The sequence below is a fragment of the Cinclus cinclus genome, chromosome 6, assembly GCF_963662255.1.
Source record: "Cinclus cinclus chromosome 6, bCinCin1.1, whole genome shotgun sequence".
Classification (NCBI taxonomy): Eukaryota; Metazoa; Chordata; class Aves; order Passeriformes; family Cinclidae; genus Cinclus; species Cinclus cinclus.
This window is the reverse complement of record NC_085051.1, coordinates 17435387-17452591: the sequence shown is the minus strand read 5'-3', so window position 1 is coordinate 17452591 and position 17205 is coordinate 17435387. Positions and strand designations below refer to the sequence as shown.

Genomic DNA, 17205 nt, shown 5'->3' with positions numbered 1-17205 from the left:
CCTTCTAACTACCATGGTTGTAAAAGAGTGTTTTAGAAGAGTATAGAGAGATTTCAAAGGCTTCATCCTCTGGCAGCTGAAGTACGTTAAAATATCGGACTAAGCATTCAATTTTTCTAATACATTTCAAATTTCATACTCCCCTCTGAATCAAGAAGCATTTCACAGTTCCACAGAATTCTTGCTATAGACAAATGTAAGAAGTCTAGCACAGCAAAATCTCTACAGCGATGTTTGCCATTTTCCCTACAGACCCACACGGTAGCACATCCCATGAGTTCCCAGCTTCAAGGGGAAAAGAGTCAAAACAAATCTTACTGACTCAGATTCGGATTTTTTTTTTTCTTTTTAACTACACAGAACCCCAAGGAAACGAGTTTGAAGACTTCTTTCCCCAGGGAGGCACACAGTGTTATACACTAGTATCTCTCCAGGGAGGGCACTGTAAACCAGGATTTATTCAGAGGCAAGAAGTTAAGGCAAAACATAAAGGCATCAAGAGGGTCAACACTTAATTATCTACAGTTAACTGCTTTAATTTTTTCTTCTCAGACATCTTCTTCATACAGCTGTGTTAAGGTAATCTTCCTTCCTCCCTATACAGACTTGGAAGAAAGCCTTCCCTTCCTTTCCTAGCAGCTAAAGAAGATAAAAAGTAAGCAAACAAACATAAACCAGAGGCTCACCTATTTTGATGTTTTTGGAGGTTTTTCTCACATCTTTCATCCAGCCTGTCAAACAGTATCAAGTAAGATAGCTGATAAAATATAAATGATGTTGACAATGACAACATATTTTCAAGCGTCCTTCAAATGATGTAGCATAGTTTCATTATACACATCTTCCTGCCACAGACTAGCAGTTCATAAACCACCCAGACAGAACATCCTGTGATGCACAGAATACGAAGCCATGAACCTGCACCACAGCATTCACTACAGCCTTACAACAGTTCCTGCCCAGCCCCTCCCTGCTTAGTTCTGCCTCACTGTTGAAGCTAATCTAGTGCATACTCAGAATACTTCTGCAGCCACCAGGCACTACTTGGGAGGAATGTTTGATTTTTTCAGATGGTACTTTAAAGTGTCCCATCCACTCTGCTTGGCAGTCATTGCACTAGGATGAATTTGTTAGTAGGCACTAACATAGTAAGAATTATAGCTATTTCAAATGAAATTTCACATTGAATCAATTTCAAAGCCATGAACTAGTATATACTAGCTGAAATTTAAACTTGCTGCCACTTTCCTCGCAATGAAGGAAAAAAATTGTCTTCAAATTAAATTTATCTTCCCTTTCTAAAACAAATTCGCCTAAAGGCTTTTGCAAAGAAAAAAAGCCAAAACCCACAACAGGTAAACCACTGCACAGTGTAACACAAAAGACTGTTTTTCCCTGTACAGGATCTTTGCCCTTTCTTTAAGAGGGGTTTTGTGGATAGCATGGTGGAAAAGCCAATCTTCCTACTTACATTTTTTGACAAATAAACAATGTACACATGTGGAAGCAGGTGAGGACAGAATGATGTTCACTCTGAAGAAAACCCAAAAAAATTGAATGGATGAAAGTCCATGAGACAGAGCCAACAAGATCCACCCAGTATGCCAAAGCTACCTATTGCAATTCATATTTGAAGAAAAAGAAAGTAACACCTTGATCAGCATCATGGAGCCCAGTGAACTGGAACCTTTCCTTCCCTCTCCTTTTCACTTGTAACCATACCGGAGAGATTAGTGTAAATTTGTTTCCAAATATTTTAGCAATGTCATAGCCATGGTTGTTCCACTTGAAAAACAAAGGAGAGGAAAAAAAAGTGAGAGACTCAGAAGCAAGATATACAGTTCACTTCACTTTTGATCAATATAAACTCTTTAACAGATACGCAATAATCTGCTAGACCCCTATTCATTAATTTGAGGAAACCTTCTGGGATATTGCTTTCATTTAAATAAGAAAGTACTCTGGAAGCTCTGATGGCTACACGAAAGGCAATCTTCAGATTGTGCTAATTCACCTGAACTACAGCAACTTGCTTGTAGATTCCCACACAGTTTTGAATTTAGACTGAATTTATGTTCCAGAGAACCTGAGAATGGTGAAAATTTGTAGGATACCTATTTGCCTTTTGAGCAGTGTAAGACAAAAGCAAGTGAAAAGCATCCTCTAAAAAGAGGATGAAACATTTATCATTCAAAAAAGAATGCTTTGAAGGAGACAGGATAGCAAAAGACATCAGTTTGACAGCAGCATACAATTGTTACTGTTGATTTAGCAGGTTCGAGTTGCAGCCCTCCTGTTCTGACTTCACTGCAACTTCACCTGACTCACCACTGACAGGAGAATACTCTCATGCCTGTTGAAACCAGTGTTAAGGAAGCTTCCCTGTCTGACCATCCAGGAGCCAGTCTGGCAGTCACACTCCCACTTTCCAAACTTTCACTGCTGAGGGTGACTCCAGTGACCCCAGGGATGCCCCTCCTGCCTCCCTGCACACCCCACACTCACACAGTCAGACAGGGTTTCCTCACTGCCTTAGCCCTGGGTATCCCATGGCAGAGTCCCAGATGTCTGGATCCTTAAAACAATTTAATTGTGGTGCAATAACACAGAAGCAGCTTGAGCTGGTGCACCTGGGGAGGGACATTCAACAAAGGAATCCCCAGGTTTTGTGCCCTCCATGCCTGTGATAGTCTGGGATCTTTCTGCTGAGCCCTGTCTCCTGCTGTGTCCCAGTGTCCAGTCACCAGGCCAATGCCACAGGTCCCCATGCCCTTTGCTGTCTGAAGGGTCAGCACCAGGTCATGGCCCCTTGCCTGGGGCTCCCACCCAGGCACAACCTGCAGCTCCCACTGCAGCTGCACACTCAGTACCTGCTTTAAGTGTACTGCTCAACACTAGGGAGAAGAAAAACAGTATGACCTAGACATCCTCCAAGAGACAGATGGGAGAACAAGGGTTTGATACCACCTGAACCCCAAGTCAAGTCTCAGATACTTCTCTGGCTATTTGACTGTATTTTACCAGCAGCCCCTATTACCATAAAAATACTTTTAAAGCAGGGATGCAAACTTGCATGTTAGCACAGTCTGCTGCATATGCATTCAAAGCACAAATTTTATTCATTGTATCAACTTACAGGAGTAATATATCCCAGAACATCTCCTGGGAAATGTTGTTCCTTCATCTTCTTGGAGAAGTAACTTTTATGTTCCAGTATAATATCCTTTGCTTTTGGATCCACGACTACCAATCCCCGGTCCTGAACATTTTTATCAGAATGCAGCTTCTGTGGCGAGAAGACAGTTATTAGAACTAGTTATATGAAACAGCCACTTTCAATAGCAACAGATTTTAAAAAGAAGAGCAAAAAAAATCATTAAACTCTGAGCACTCCTTTTAAATGATGCAGAGCATTTTGATTTACACACAGGTCCTCAGAAATTGTCATCATCAGTAAACTTACTTTGTTTGGAAGGTAACAAGCATATAAACAAAAACCAAAACCCAAGACATTATAAGAGCAAAGAACATAATTTATGACAGCTTATGGTGTTCTGTTTCCTAATCAATACTTTCTGTTGTGTTACCCCCAAAATAATAAAAAGGAGTTAAGAGTCCTTAACCAAGAATTTGAAGGCCGTTTTTAAACTGAATATACTTTAGTCTGAGCATGTTGCATTGTGGTTACTGAAGGTCAAGATTTTAAACACTCTTCTTTAGGGAAGATGATTCAACTGACCCCGCAGATAAAAACAGAACGAGAAGATCTAATAAGATGTGCTTGGTGAGTATGCAGAAGCCATCTATTGATTCATTGTAAGGAACTTAGGGATAGGACATGGCCTGCCTTAACACCTTATATTACCCTCACTACCTGCCGATGAGATTTGCTTCCTGCTAGATGCTGAGCAAGTAATACAAACAATGACAGATGCATATGCATTATGACAGGAAACAGTAACATGCTGGCTCTGCTTGCTCTGATTATTGTGGGACTCTGAATAATTTCTGCCTGCAAAAGAACTACTAGTTAGAAGGATCTTCAAACTCTTCCATCAGGATACAGCATTCCTGCTGTCAAGGCTCCATTCCAGTAAATGACCTAGAGCTCTTGGCCCAAACTACTGTTCCCCACTCTGGTTGCCAAAGGGATGGAAGTGTGTTCCCTGAGGGGACAAAAACTTCCTGCTTCTGCAGTATACATAGAGGATAAAGCTCCAGAAGCTTTAAGAAGTGAACCATTTGTGACACACAGAAAAGATGGAGGAAAGGACAGTTTCAAGTTTTATCTGAGTGTAAGTTTCAGCGGAAATGCATTAACACTGTTTTAACAGAGGTAGAGGCCATTTACCAAAGTTCAATTAATTCACTGCACATATTAGATAAGACAAGAATTTCAGTTATTTCTCTTACCTTTTCCTCCATTTTTTTTGTAGCACCTTTCTTTGCATCTGTTTTTGACAGGGTACCTTCAGCTAGCCAGCATATCATGGCAAGAGAAAGTGAAGCACAGAGAAGCCTCATGGTCTTTTTCCCCATGTCAAGTTTATCTTCTCCTGAAAACATAAGAATTCAAATCTCTGTGAACAGAGGAATATAACAGTTTCATTTGGTTTCCTTGTCTAAAAAAGTCAATAAATTTTCTTATCTTCTCCCATTTAGAATCAGACTTATTAAGACAGTATTGTTTTAACAGTGCTTTTGCTCTGGCAACAAAAACAGAGCATTTAAAGAGATTATTTCTAGCCTCAAACATCTTTTTTGGTCCCTTGTTTTAACAGCTGTATCACAGATGGGTTGGACCTTTGCAGCTTTATTTTTAAAGAATCCCCCTAAAGAAGTACAACAGCTGTTTACAGCTGTTGTTTACAGCTGTTTATTTCAGTTTACAGCTGAAACTGAGACAAATTTATTAACAATACTAGAACAATTATTGTACCACCTTACCTTTTCTATAGCAAATAAGAGATAACATTTGTTTCTGCTCCTACCTAGCCTGGTCAGTGTGTCATAAATTAACTAACAGATATAATTATAGCTATATGCTTACAGCTTATGTGCCTTTACTGTAACAGGTGAGACCTTTGCTTTCAATTCCATGCCAAATCACTGATACAGAATTGAAGAAATAAAAGGGGGGGGGGGGGGGGTGGGAAATGACACATGTCCTTTTGTCTAGAAGAATAACTTTGACAATTTGTCCTAGTTCCAGATAAAGGAACTGAGAACTAGTAGAGAACAGTTCTGCTGTGTGTTCATCTATCACACTTTGTATCTGGAGGAAGACTTTTAAAAAAATCAGATAGTGTCAGAGTTCGTTTTCCATCCTCTCCCCAGTTAAAAGATGCACTGATTTCCCAGCCTAGCTCCCAGTTGTGAATAAGGAGAAAACAGAAAAAAATATTTGGCATTTTGGGAACCACAGCTCTAGATCTGTATCAAGCTGCTTCTCATAAATATGAGATCCCGATGGAGAAGAAAATAGGTTCTTTTTAATATTCTGAATTTTTGTTGAATTTAAAAAACTATCTTGCTTTCTATATTACTCTACCACTCACTCTGAAGACCTACAACCTCACTTCTACAAAACATATTTACAAGACTTGTTCTACTAGCACTGATAACAAGTGCTGCTCAAAGTCTGAGTACTTTTGTTTCTGCACAAAACATCAGGTGAGGGATCCCACAACATAAGACTGAGCCTCTGAGTACTGTGGCAGAAGGAATCATAAAGCTTCAGTGGAAATTAACTCAATGAAACGGACAAGAAATCAACAACCCAACAAATTTACTAGTATTTGTATGTGTCTGGCTTAGTAAGATTTTAAAAATCAGAGGTATTTATTGTAGGATTTAGGGACTCTGCAGGAAAAGAAAGGAATATGTGATTAGGCAACAAAGTAGAAGGATGATGGCAGAAGTGCTTGGAAAAAACAATGCCAGTATCACCAAAGAACATAAAAAGTACCATGTACAAAATTACTTGAAGATTTTAGTCAAGTCTTTTATAAACACAAAATAAAAGCAGAAAGCCTTGTAATATTTATTGAATCCAGAGAGTGTGGTAAAACCTAAATTGCTATACTGCTTGAAATTCCCTATTATGAATAATTAAGGTCTTATGCTTCTACTTTGACTTCAAGGTCACTGGTAACCCCTTGTTTTCCACATTCTAAAAAATGAGACAAAGCAGGTTGCTTTTGACAGTATCTCCTATGTTCCATCTAGCTTGGCAAGATCTATAAACTATTGCAGAGAGGAACAATTGGGAGCCTGAACAGTCAATACAAATCTTAACTATTTGGACAGGATATCAATTCTCCCAGAAGCTTGTATATATTGATTTGGAGGTGTTTGATTTCACTTTCAGAAACAATTAGCAACAGCATCCACTTCCCTGAAAAGAAGATAACATCTAACAGCTGAAGAACAGAAGCTTAAAAAACCATCACTGAACTCTAATTAGACATCAAAACGTGCTCATTTCCTTAACAGGATCGTATCCATCTGTCAATTATTGTGAAGTCAACTTCAACTCCTAGATTTATGGGAAGCACAGAGCCTGTGGCAAATTGATTTCTGTTACTGACATCCCAGTATCAACTCTTGGTTGGACATTTATTTTAATAGTTTGTTCTTTAACAACATCAATGAAAATTAACTAGGCGGCATCACTGTAAAACAGAAGATTAACTGGTCAAACTTTAAATGCTGTTTATGGAAAATATAAGTATGCATTTTGCAAGCTTTATAAAATTAAATCTTCAGCAAACATTTCTTCTATGAACTCTCCACCATTTTTTAACACTTCTCAAATTAGCTGAACTCAATAGAACTGTCTGAGCTTGGCACTCTTTATATCTTCTATCACTGCAAAATGCAAACAGAATTGAAGACTGCCTCTGTATATGTCCTTGTCTGATACTAAGGACAATTTAAAATGTCTTTTGACAAACTGATTTGAATCCCAGGTTTCTCTCCAAGCCAGGTCACAGTTGCTTAACCACAGCCTCCACATGAGGTAACATACTCTCGGTCATCTGTCTTAAATTTATCTTCATTCCTAAAAGCGAGTAAAGCTAGCACAGATCTAAGCTGTCCAAAATAAGCAAGCAAAGAAACTAAATGGATAGTACACAACAAATTTCTCTCTCTCAACAATTTTTTCCTCTTCTTTAAAAAAGAAAATTCATGTTAACATTTAATAAATGCAAACAACTGAAGAATCTTTATGAAATAAGGTAATTTGTGTCTAGTGATTGATCTAACTTTTAAGCTTTTGTTTTCACCTTTGTTGGCATATTTACATATAGAAGTCTCTCTATATATACATATATATTTGTCATGGCTTAGAAATGCTGCTCCCCAATCTAGTATTCCCACTGAAACACCCCAGACCATATGTTTCTTCCTCACTCTAATCCGCCTGTGCTGGAATGGAGGGGAAATCGACTGTACAACTGATTTAATGTTTATAGTTTATTTATAAAGAAGAAACTAGAGTCTAGCTACATTTGCAGAAAGAGCCTGCATCACTTAGTAAAGGAAGACCAGGAAGCATACCGCTGATGCGATTTTAAATAAAAGCAATAAAAGCTATACTGGGGAGTGAAGAGTGAGAATAAAGCCGTTTTTAACCTGGGTGATATTAAACCCTCTCCTCTTGTAAAGTGCTCCACTTTGACGTTCAGAATTCCCTCTCACACTCTCGAGATAACAAACTCTCCAGGGAGCGAGCACGCCTGCTGCGGTATCAGTCCCTGGGCGCCAGCCCCGCCGCGGCCTCCCCGGAGCTCGGACCTGGCGGGGAAGCCCCGGCCTTCCCCGGCTGCCGCGTCACCCCCCCCCGCGGCACGGCCGGGCCCCCGCCCAGCCGGAGCGCGGCCTCACCCCCGCCCTCTCCCCTCCCCTCCGTCCCTTCCCAGCCCCGGCAGGCCGCGGACACCACGTACCGCCCGCCGCCGCCGCGGAAGTGCGGGCGAGCGGCAGCGCCCCGCCCCGCCCCGCCCCGCCCCGCCGGCTCCGGGCAGCGCCGGGGCTGCGAGAGAGCGCGGGCCGTGCCAGCAGGGCGGGCCGCGAGAGGCTCAAGCTCAAGCTCCGGCTCCGGCTCCGGCTCCGGCTCCGGCTCCCCGGCGTTCCGGGCCGGCCCAGTGGCGGCACATCCCGGACGGGCCCCGCGGCCCAGCCCGCGGTGCTTTGGTGCTCATCAGTAGCTGAAGAAAGGAAATGCCAATAATAGTGCGATTGCAAATTCCAATAAAGAGCCTCTTGATTTAGCCCAAGCTATAGCAGACTGATACAGCTCCAGGTCTAGCCTGGAGAAGAGGAAGTTCAGGAGTGACCTTATCGCTCACTGCAACTGCCCGAAAATAGGCTGTAGCCAGGTTGGGATAAGCCTCTTCTCACAGGCCACCAGTGACTCAAGAGGAAATGGCCTTAAGCTATGCCAGGGGAGGTTCAGGTTGGACATTCGAAGGAATTCCTACACAGAAGGTGATCAGACGCTGGGAGGGGTTGCCCAGGTAGATGGTGGAGTCACAGTCCTAGGAGGTGTCTAAGAAAAACTTAAGAGCCATGGTCTAGTTGACATAGTGATGCTTGATCACAGGTCAGACTTGCTGATCTCCGAGGTCTTTTCAAAACTAATTGTTTCTGTGATTCTGAGAAATAGTGTAGGTAAATCAGGAGCTTGGGCTAAAATGTACACACTGACCTGGAGGCAAAATGATCATATAGGTAAGGCTGCAGAGAACCTGCAGGCAATACTGCTGACTCTGGGTGTGCAGAAAGGAAGGGTCAGATTTGAGATAGCTTTTAACAGGCTCTAAAATAAAATATTTGAGTTTTTGAGTTTTTTATTTTCTTCTGTTTTGACCTTCTATGGTTTGTGTTTTCACATGCAGCATGGCTTGTGTTAACGCTGTTTTTACTGCAGCAGAATTTTGGGATAACCCTGTTATTTCACAGGCTGCTTGCAGGGACTAAATAACCCTACCAAAAGACTTGATAAAAAAAATTGATGTGTTATATCATGATGTAGTGGCAAGGCCAGCATATCCTAGCAGTGTCCTTCCCAACAGAAGCCTGCCTTCCTGTGACCTGCTTTCTGTCTTGGTTGCAGTTTGGTGACACCTCCTAGAAGCTGAACTGAAAGGTTGCCTTATTCTGCTGAACTGCCCCCTTCTTTCATTCCCTCTTGTGTAAAGAAGATCTTCATGAGCATTCTTCTGCACTGAAAAGAAAAATGGAAATATTTTTTCCTCTGAAAGTCTTGTCAGTGAAGCAGATGCATGGTCTTCTATGCCCAGATCCATCCCAAATTTCTGTTAATTTAGAGTTTCTTGATAATGATATTATCCCAACTTCATGATTTGTAGTGTTGAAAGCAGCACATCTGATACTCTGGCATGGCAGAAGGCATTGGGATAATAAATGTTAGGGATAATAAATGTTAGGGATAATAAATGTTAAATGTCCGGTACAGAAATATGGTTGCGTATGCATGGTGGAGACACCAATTCTGTTTACTCCTGTGTTCTTTTTTCTTTTTGCTCCCAGTAATGACTGGAATGATCATGAGGAGCAGAAGAGAACAATAACTGGTGAGACAAATGTGAGAGAGGTAACAAAGGGAAAGGAACAATTCCTTTTTTGTAGTTACCAAAACTGGATCTTCATCAGCTGAAAACACTCAGATGAATGGTAATAGTTTTATGGAGGTCAGTGCAATTATTAAAGTCTTTTTACCGAAGTGCAATGGAATCCTGAAAAAAACCCACTTAAAGTAGCTCCCATATAAAATGGGAAGGAGGGGACAAACATTGTGGATTTGTTGGCAAATAAATGTGATGCCAAGAGCTTTATGTAATAGGAAAATATTTCTTGGTACTATCTCCCCTTTAATGCTGATTTTACACTAATTATAAATATACTAAATAATCGTAACATCCTGGGATGGATAGAACCACTTATGTTAGTTTTTAGGCAGCCTGGTGTTTTATAGATGTTAGGCTCAAACCAAAATATTTTACAGAATTACCAATTCAGTGTGTTTGCAAAGGGTTGCGCCAGGTGCAAGCTCTGTGCTGAATAACAGCTGAGTTCATATTACAATGTTTCTTTCAGCCAGGATGCATCCAGAGACCATTACAGACTCTCCTTTAGCTAGCTGTTATTCGCATAAAATTTCTACCTTGTCCCTACCAAGACATCTGAAATGCACTACTAAGTTATGAGGCAGTAAGGACAGACATGCCTACACATTTGTCCTGATCACACAAGCATTTGTTGAGGCAAAAAACAGGGGGCAAGGTGAATATAGTGAAGCTTGAAAAGCCAGTCAAAGGAGGTTGACATAAAATAATCAGGGTATGTGTACTGCATACTGAGCCCCTTCAAATGAAACATTTAGCTGTATAGTTACAAAACGAGGCATCCACGGTTAACCACTTGGATATTTTCCCAGTTCTCAAGCAGAATTTGCAGCTCATGCTTAGCTTGGTACTGCCACAGCTATTCTGCTGGCAGTATTTAAGCCGCTGCTGAAAAGGCAGTTGGATACCTGCATGACTTGCAGTATTGACAGGAATACAGACAGGACTGATAGACTGAGCCTTTAGGTGTCACTGTGCTCTTAAGAGTAGAAATTAGCTCAATATTTTGGCTAGCTCAAAAAATTTCTTCTTTTTTTTTTTTCCCCTGATCACAGAAAAAAACTCATATGGTGACATGGGAAATTTTCATCTTCAAAGATGCATGGAAATTATTATTAAGCATCATAATCTATTTGTAAAGCTGTGAAAAAGGAGAGTGTTCTTCATGAAAGCCTACAAATAATCTGAGTTGAATAATAGACTAATTGTGCACGACTGCCTGTAGTTGCACTTGGTCTACAAAATGGATCCGGGGACAAAGGGATAATTGCATGACTACCACATGCTGTCATCCTGCCTTTCTCATAGATACTTGCAAAACTAAAAAGCACTCCTGTAACAATGTATCCTGAAAACACCCAGAATAGACCCTTGAGAGGTGACCTGAGGTGTACAGCCACTGTCAGACAGCGGTTATCAAGTATTATGTAGATCTTTATGAGAGAGAAATGGATCAAGAAATTAAACATACTGGACCTTGATGAATCTAAATACGATGCAAGCTCTAAACAAGGAAAATTAACTATGGTAGCAAACTATCCAGGGCAACAGTGAATTTGATTGTGTCAGAGCCTTTCTGGAAGATAGAATGTAGCTAAAAGCTAGCTATTGGGCTCAGTTCACTGGGGGTAAAAAAAGCCAAAACCCAGATGACATGAAATGGCTTGAACTATGCTGAAATAATGGTGAAATGACTGGTTGATCTCCAATAACCCTAAGCCCCATAATACTACAAGTCATTATTCTCCACTAAGCATACTAAATTCCTTGCATCATGACTGAAGCCCCCAGGATAATTTTGGTTAGGCAGTCTAGGCCAGTTTTGAGACCATTTGAACCTATTTTCAGCTGAAGATATTAAATGCTCTGCACAGTCTCACATCTTTAGCATGTTTAAGACAGTTTAACCTTGAAATGTTTTCAGGGAGTAGATTCGGTGTGGGACTGTGTCACTCTGCATGTTTACAGCCATCAGGAGGAACGTGTGGGAGGAACATGTGGAACAACGTGCCCAGGGAATCAGAGAGTGGGAGTCTCTATATGAACACAGAGCAACTGCGCTACTCACAGAGCCGACGGCAGGCTCACAAGGGGGATGTGCCTGAAGATTGAGCTGCACACAGCAGCCTCCGGGCTGGTCAGTGCTCATAGGGACTATGCAGGGAACGAGCACTAGATCCCGTGCACTGTTCGGGGGTCCCTTGTGAGGAGGAGGACCAAGGTACAGCCTCCTGCAGTCCACCCTGTGGGAAGAAGCATGTTCTTACGGACTATACCACTGAGACTCTGTACCTTGCTCTTCATATTTTAGAAATAAGATCCCAGATCAACAGTCTGCTCAAAGCTTAGCAGTAAAGCGAAATTTTCCAGTATCTCGATCGGCCGGCCCTCTCCTTCTCCCTCAGCAGTTACATCCTCTGAGGTGCCTGCGAATCCCGGTATTTCACCTTCCAAAACCATCCAACTTCTCGGCCATTAGGATCACGAGGAGAGGATGGGATTAGGTTGTTCCCGAGCAGGGAGCGTGCAGTGAATTCACCCACGGACACAACGGCTGACGCGGCCCTGCCGCCTTCTCACCTCAGCTCGGGCCCGTTTGCCCTCACGGGCGTTGACTGGAAATCGCGTCCCAGCAGCGGCACGGCCGATCCCCGCGGCCCGGCCTCCAGCCAGCCGGCCCTTTTGGGCCGCAGGGTCGCACGGGAGATGCCCGAGAGCGGGGGGGGCATCCCGGGGCACATCCCGCGGGACGGGCGGGGACCGCGCCCGCCGCGGCTGCGGCACAGGGAGGCGCAGGGGGCCCGGCGCTCCCGCGGCGCTCCCGCCTCCGCACGGCAGGTGGCGCCCTAGCAGCGCCCGCCCGGCGGCTGCGGGGGCGCGGGAGCCCCGGCGGCGCCTGCGCGCTGCGGAGGCGGCGGCGGAGCGGCCTGAAGCAGCCCGCGGGGAGAGCGGGCGGCGGCTGCGGGGGTTCGGCGTGTCGCGTCCCGGGGCGGCCGTGATCGTGCGCCACGATGCCTGCGGTGTCGAAGGGCGATGGCATGCGAGGCCTGGCGGTCTTCATCTCCGATATCCGCAACTGTGAGTGGCGCCGGGGCCGGGGCCGGGGCCTGGGCTGGGCCGCGCCGGCCGTCGCCATGGGCGGGTGCCCCGTGGGGCCGGAGCTTCACCCCTCAATCCCCTCCCCAGCGCACCCCTCTTCCCTTTGGTCCCCGCAGCGGGCAGCTCGGAGCGCTCCTGTCTCACGAAATGGCGACGCGCTCGGGGGGGCGGGGAGGGGGGGGTAGCATAAAGCATCTGCCCGTGGGTTTGTGCGTTTTGGGTGGGTGGGTTGGGGTGTTTCCCTCCCCCTCGCCACCCCTGTCATCCCCTTCCCCCGCCCTTGCGTGTCGCGGTGGTCGCCCCGGCGGAGGGGGTGCCGGAGGTCGGTGCCGCCGTTGTTCGCGATGCGCCGGAGCGGTGCCGGGGCGCGGGTGGGTGTGCGGCGGGGCAGGGAGAGGCGTCCCTGGGCTCCTTCCAGATCCCTGAGCGGCTCTCGGTTCATCACGTCACTGATGGAAAACAGGCCTCTGTAGGCGCCGGAGAGCAGGGCCCGCAGTGCGAATGCCTAGGCTTGGTTTAAATTGGCTTTAAGATTCTGCTTTGACGGAATTCAGAGCTTGCGATCGGTGTAATGAAAAATGGGGTGGAGGGGGGTGCGAGGAAGTCGTCCCGTCCCCCCCTCCCGAGAGAAATGGGGGGAGCGTGTCTGTGAGTGTGCAGTGCTGCTTGGTGTGAGGAGGAAGGGTTATGTGTAGGGGCACACCTCAGTGCTCAGTCTTCTTTTTTGTCGGAGAACTGCCTACGATAGTTTAATATTAATCAGAGTTAGAGATCTAAGTGTATGATGTGGCAGGAATTGCCTGGGGAAGGGCTAAGGTCGCTGTGGTTGGTGTGATGAAACAGCTCTATTTTGTCCACCTGTGTGTCTCTGTAGATCACTTGAGGCTATTTTAAAAACAACGGAGGAATGGCAGTAAGGTCTTCTCTCTGAAGATATAAACAGATTTGAAGAATTTTTTAATGCAAATTATGTTGTTCCTACTGGGCTTTTGTTGGGATTATTTAACTACGCTGGCTTGGAAAACTTCATATTGATGACTTCTAATACAAAAAAAACCTGGCAAAGAATAATACTGGTAAAATGAGATCATTTAAGTGCAGTGTGTTTAAAATCAGGTGATTTGGACTTCCAGATGTGTGAACAGGGCCTTCATATGTAAAATTCAAGGTTGATAACCTTCCTTAGAGCAGAAGCTGTTTGAATGGGGTGGTTTTTCTTTTTCAAAACAGAATTGCAGGTCCTTAGATTGCTTTAGACTTGACTCTGGTATGTGTAGAAGATGTCTTATAGAATGTGCAATGCAGCAATTCAAGGTTACACAAATGCTCTTGTGCTTTGTCTGGTTGGCCTTGCTATTTAGTGAGCATTTTCCAGTATCCCAGTGTTCTGTGCAAGCTACACGTGTAATATAATTCCACTTGGTGTCATAGCAGTTAAGACTTGCTGTTGTATCTATGCAATGCAATTCACAATTATTTTTTTAATCATTGTTTTCATTGATATAGCTAGAAGCTGTATGACTTGATTCATCAGTGTCTCACATCTTGCAGTTGGTTAACTTTGTCCACTCTTGTTTTCAGTGCAGTTTGCTAGAAGTAAGTACAAGAGAAACATTCAGGCTCTTAGGTTTGTAATCTGTGTTCAGGGATGTGGAATAACAAAGTTTAAGGTTGTAGGATATAGTAAATTAGGTACTTATTTCCCCACAAGGCAGTGTGGGAGCAGAGCTGAAGCTGCCTTGGTCTAGATGGGACAACAAACCTCTTATGCTCTAGTTATCTGCAGGAGACACAAAGATATAACTTACTGGTGATACAAATAAAATGTTAACACTTTGACTCTTTAAATAAATAGTGGTATATCTCAAGTGTTTTGTCTCTGTCCAGATTGATGTTTCAGAGCTGTAATTACTTGTGTGTCTTTCTTGTCTTCCTAATGAAAAAAGTAGCAACATCTTCTAAACAGCTGCAGAAGAGCTGGAATTCCCACTAGTGGGTGATGGATGAAGCTTCCAAATAGCTGTGAATGGCATTTGAGCCTTTCCTTTAGTAGAGCTCTGAGTGCTGCCAGCTAACCATGGGCTAGTGTACACAGACTAAGATTCACAAAAATACTTCCTGGAGTATTCACAAAAGTACTCTCTGGAGACTCTGGGCTTTGCGGTACTATTGGCTAAACCTCCCTCTTTGCCTCTTCACTGAGGAGCTAGATGTTGTCAAGAACAAAAAGTAGCAGGTGTTAAGGTGAACAGCATCTTTTGACTTAGCAAAGAGAGCAAGTGTTCCTTTTCTGGCACAGGAGGGAAGCTAGACACCATGTGCAGCTCTTGACTTCTATTTCTAGCTTTAAAATTGGACTAAATATCTGATAGTTACAGTGATGTGCAAAGTTCTGCTGGCATTCTTAATTTCAGTCCAAATTTTGGCTTTGTTGGACTCTTAGAGATATTTTTAATCCTGCCACAAAGGCCTGGCACTTTTAGTTTGCCAGTAGCCTTTCCAGATTATGAGTAATGGTGAAACATGCTGTGTATAGGGTGGTATTTTGAAAGATTCTGCACAGATAAGGATTCTACATTATAGATCTTGCTGAAAAATGGAAGTGCAGTTGTGTGCTGAGTGTACTCAAGTGGATGCACAGCATGTGATTTCAAACTTCTGGACGGTATTTGCATGAATTTGGACTGTCTAACTTTGGAAATGCTTGATCTCCTTACATCAAGATTTATTTTTGGACATTTGTATCTACAGTGTTTGCAGCACTAAGTAGTGTAGGACTCTCCTACAGGTTGGGACCGATGCCTGTCTTGCCTGTCTTTATACCAGTCTGGTACAGGTTTCATGTAAGTTTTTCTTGATAGTAGTTTTCAGTGTTTAAAACTGTAGCTGATTGAGAACAAGCAGCTTGCACTACCAGCCTGTCTTTAATACCTAAAAGCTTGGTTATCACTTCTGTGTTTAGACATATTTTTGGCACATAATTTATCTATTAAACTTCTTGATTTTTGTCTTAAATACTTCTATGTCAGATGCAATTTTCAAAGTAGACTATTTTAAAGTACACTGATTTCTCAGAAGTCTGTGATGTTTTTCATTAAAAACAGTTGGCATACTACTTTTAGCAATAGTAAAATATTTCAAGGCTAAGAGAGGCTTCTTAGAACTTTGACTTTGCTCTAGTCTCTCTGAGGCTGTCATATTGAATATCTTCTTTCAAAATGAAATGTTCTTTATTCATACAAAGATCAAGTGAATTTTCAAAATATGATAATACAAGAAAATGAAATATCCTTCAGTTCCTTATAGCTGTCCAGAATTTTGTTTCAGGGCAGTTTCTTTTTGTAGGCTCTGCATTTTGCATAGGGAGGTCCTAGAGCAGATGGCAGGTAAAAATATTTTTTAGAAAATAACCCTTTTAGATGTCTGTCAGTTTGCTAGTAGATGCATGGACTTTTCCAGAGACTTGCTTATTTGGATTGTTCTGTAACATTGTATGAATTACTGCAGTAAGTAGATTTTTAGCTTATCTTTCATAGACACAAGAAAAGAGACAAGAAAACTACAGGTTGAAAGCCAAACTGCAGTACTTGATTAGGATAGCCCTGTTAATTAGTGCTTGGTTGGTGTGACCAAGAAAACATTTAGGTGTGGCTGTGCTGTACAAAAGATTGTGGTGGAGTGGGACTGAAAGCTCTGATCTCTGTGGTTTGATGAAGTACTGTCCAAATTTAGGAGTTCAGGTCAGGAGGAGTCCTTGTCACTGCATGGATTATGTGCCTCATGAACTAAAGCCTAACAAGATCTGCATGTTATAAGCATATGGACTCATGCAATAAATATTTATTCTTAAATAGTATGTTGTCTTTTTCTTGTGTATGTACTGCAGAACTGCTGAAGCAATTTGGCTTATGCACGATGGTGCTTTATAAACTCTCCAGCTGTCTTAGTTGACAGACACATCATCAGGATTCTGTTTTCATTTTTTTGAGTACAGCTTTATGCTTATCTCACAATGAAATACTTTTAAGTCATTTGTCACTCAACTTATTCTGCTGCAGCAATAGTGCTATCTACTATTCACCCTGAAAACCAGGAAAGCTTGCTTTTCTCCTTTCATTTGCAGGCTGTAATGTAGAAGTAGTTTCTGTTACAATATTAAGTGTATTACTGGTAATCCCCTGCTCCACAGTAAAACTGGGAAGCCAGTTTCTCTTGGGTTGATGAAATGTGTCTACATAGAGGCAAAAGCTGCTTTTGTTACAGGTTTGGAGGACAAGACAGTTCTTAATTTCCCTTGCTAGGTAACTGTCTTACCTTTTCAGTTTTGCCCCACAAGTTGGAAAGAAGGAGGAAGGATTCCTTAGTTTGTTATCCAAATGTTTCTTTGTATGTTTTCTTCCAAGTTACTGTTTCTTTTGCCCCAGGCCATATTTTTTCCTTAATAAAACCCAAC

At 42.9% G+C, this 17205-nt stretch overlaps 2 protein-coding genes across 6 annotated transcripts in view; one reads left to right on the top strand and one right to left on the bottom strand.

The window, feature by feature from the left end:
- The window catches only part of CHID1 (chitinase domain containing 1), a 97178-nt gene extending 92639 nt beyond the window's left edge, over positions 1-4539 (bottom strand). The window contains exons 1-4 of the mRNA XM_062495209.1: positions 4414-4539; positions 3137-3286; positions 1653-1785; positions 687-731 (exon numbers count right to left, since the gene is read on the bottom strand). Coding sequence (XP_062351193.1) covers positions 687-731; positions 1653-1785; positions 3137-3286; positions 4414-4539 — 454 coding nt within the window. The remainder of the gene's footprint in view (positions 1-686; positions 732-1652; positions 1786-3136; positions 3287-4413) is intronic.
- Positions 4540-12589: 8050 nt separating this feature from the next.
- The window catches only part of AP2A2 (adaptor related protein complex 2 subunit alpha 2), a 44348-nt gene continuing 39732 nt past the window's right edge, over positions 12590-17205 (top strand). For all 5 annotated transcript variants that reach the window (XM_062495346.1, XM_062495343.1, XM_062495344.1 and 2 more), the window contains exon 1: positions 12590-12731. In XM_062495346.1, the coding sequence (XP_062351330.1) occupies positions 12665-12731 (67 nt within the window). In that variant the 5' untranslated portion in view covers positions 12590-12664. The remainder of the gene's footprint in view (positions 12732-17205) is intronic.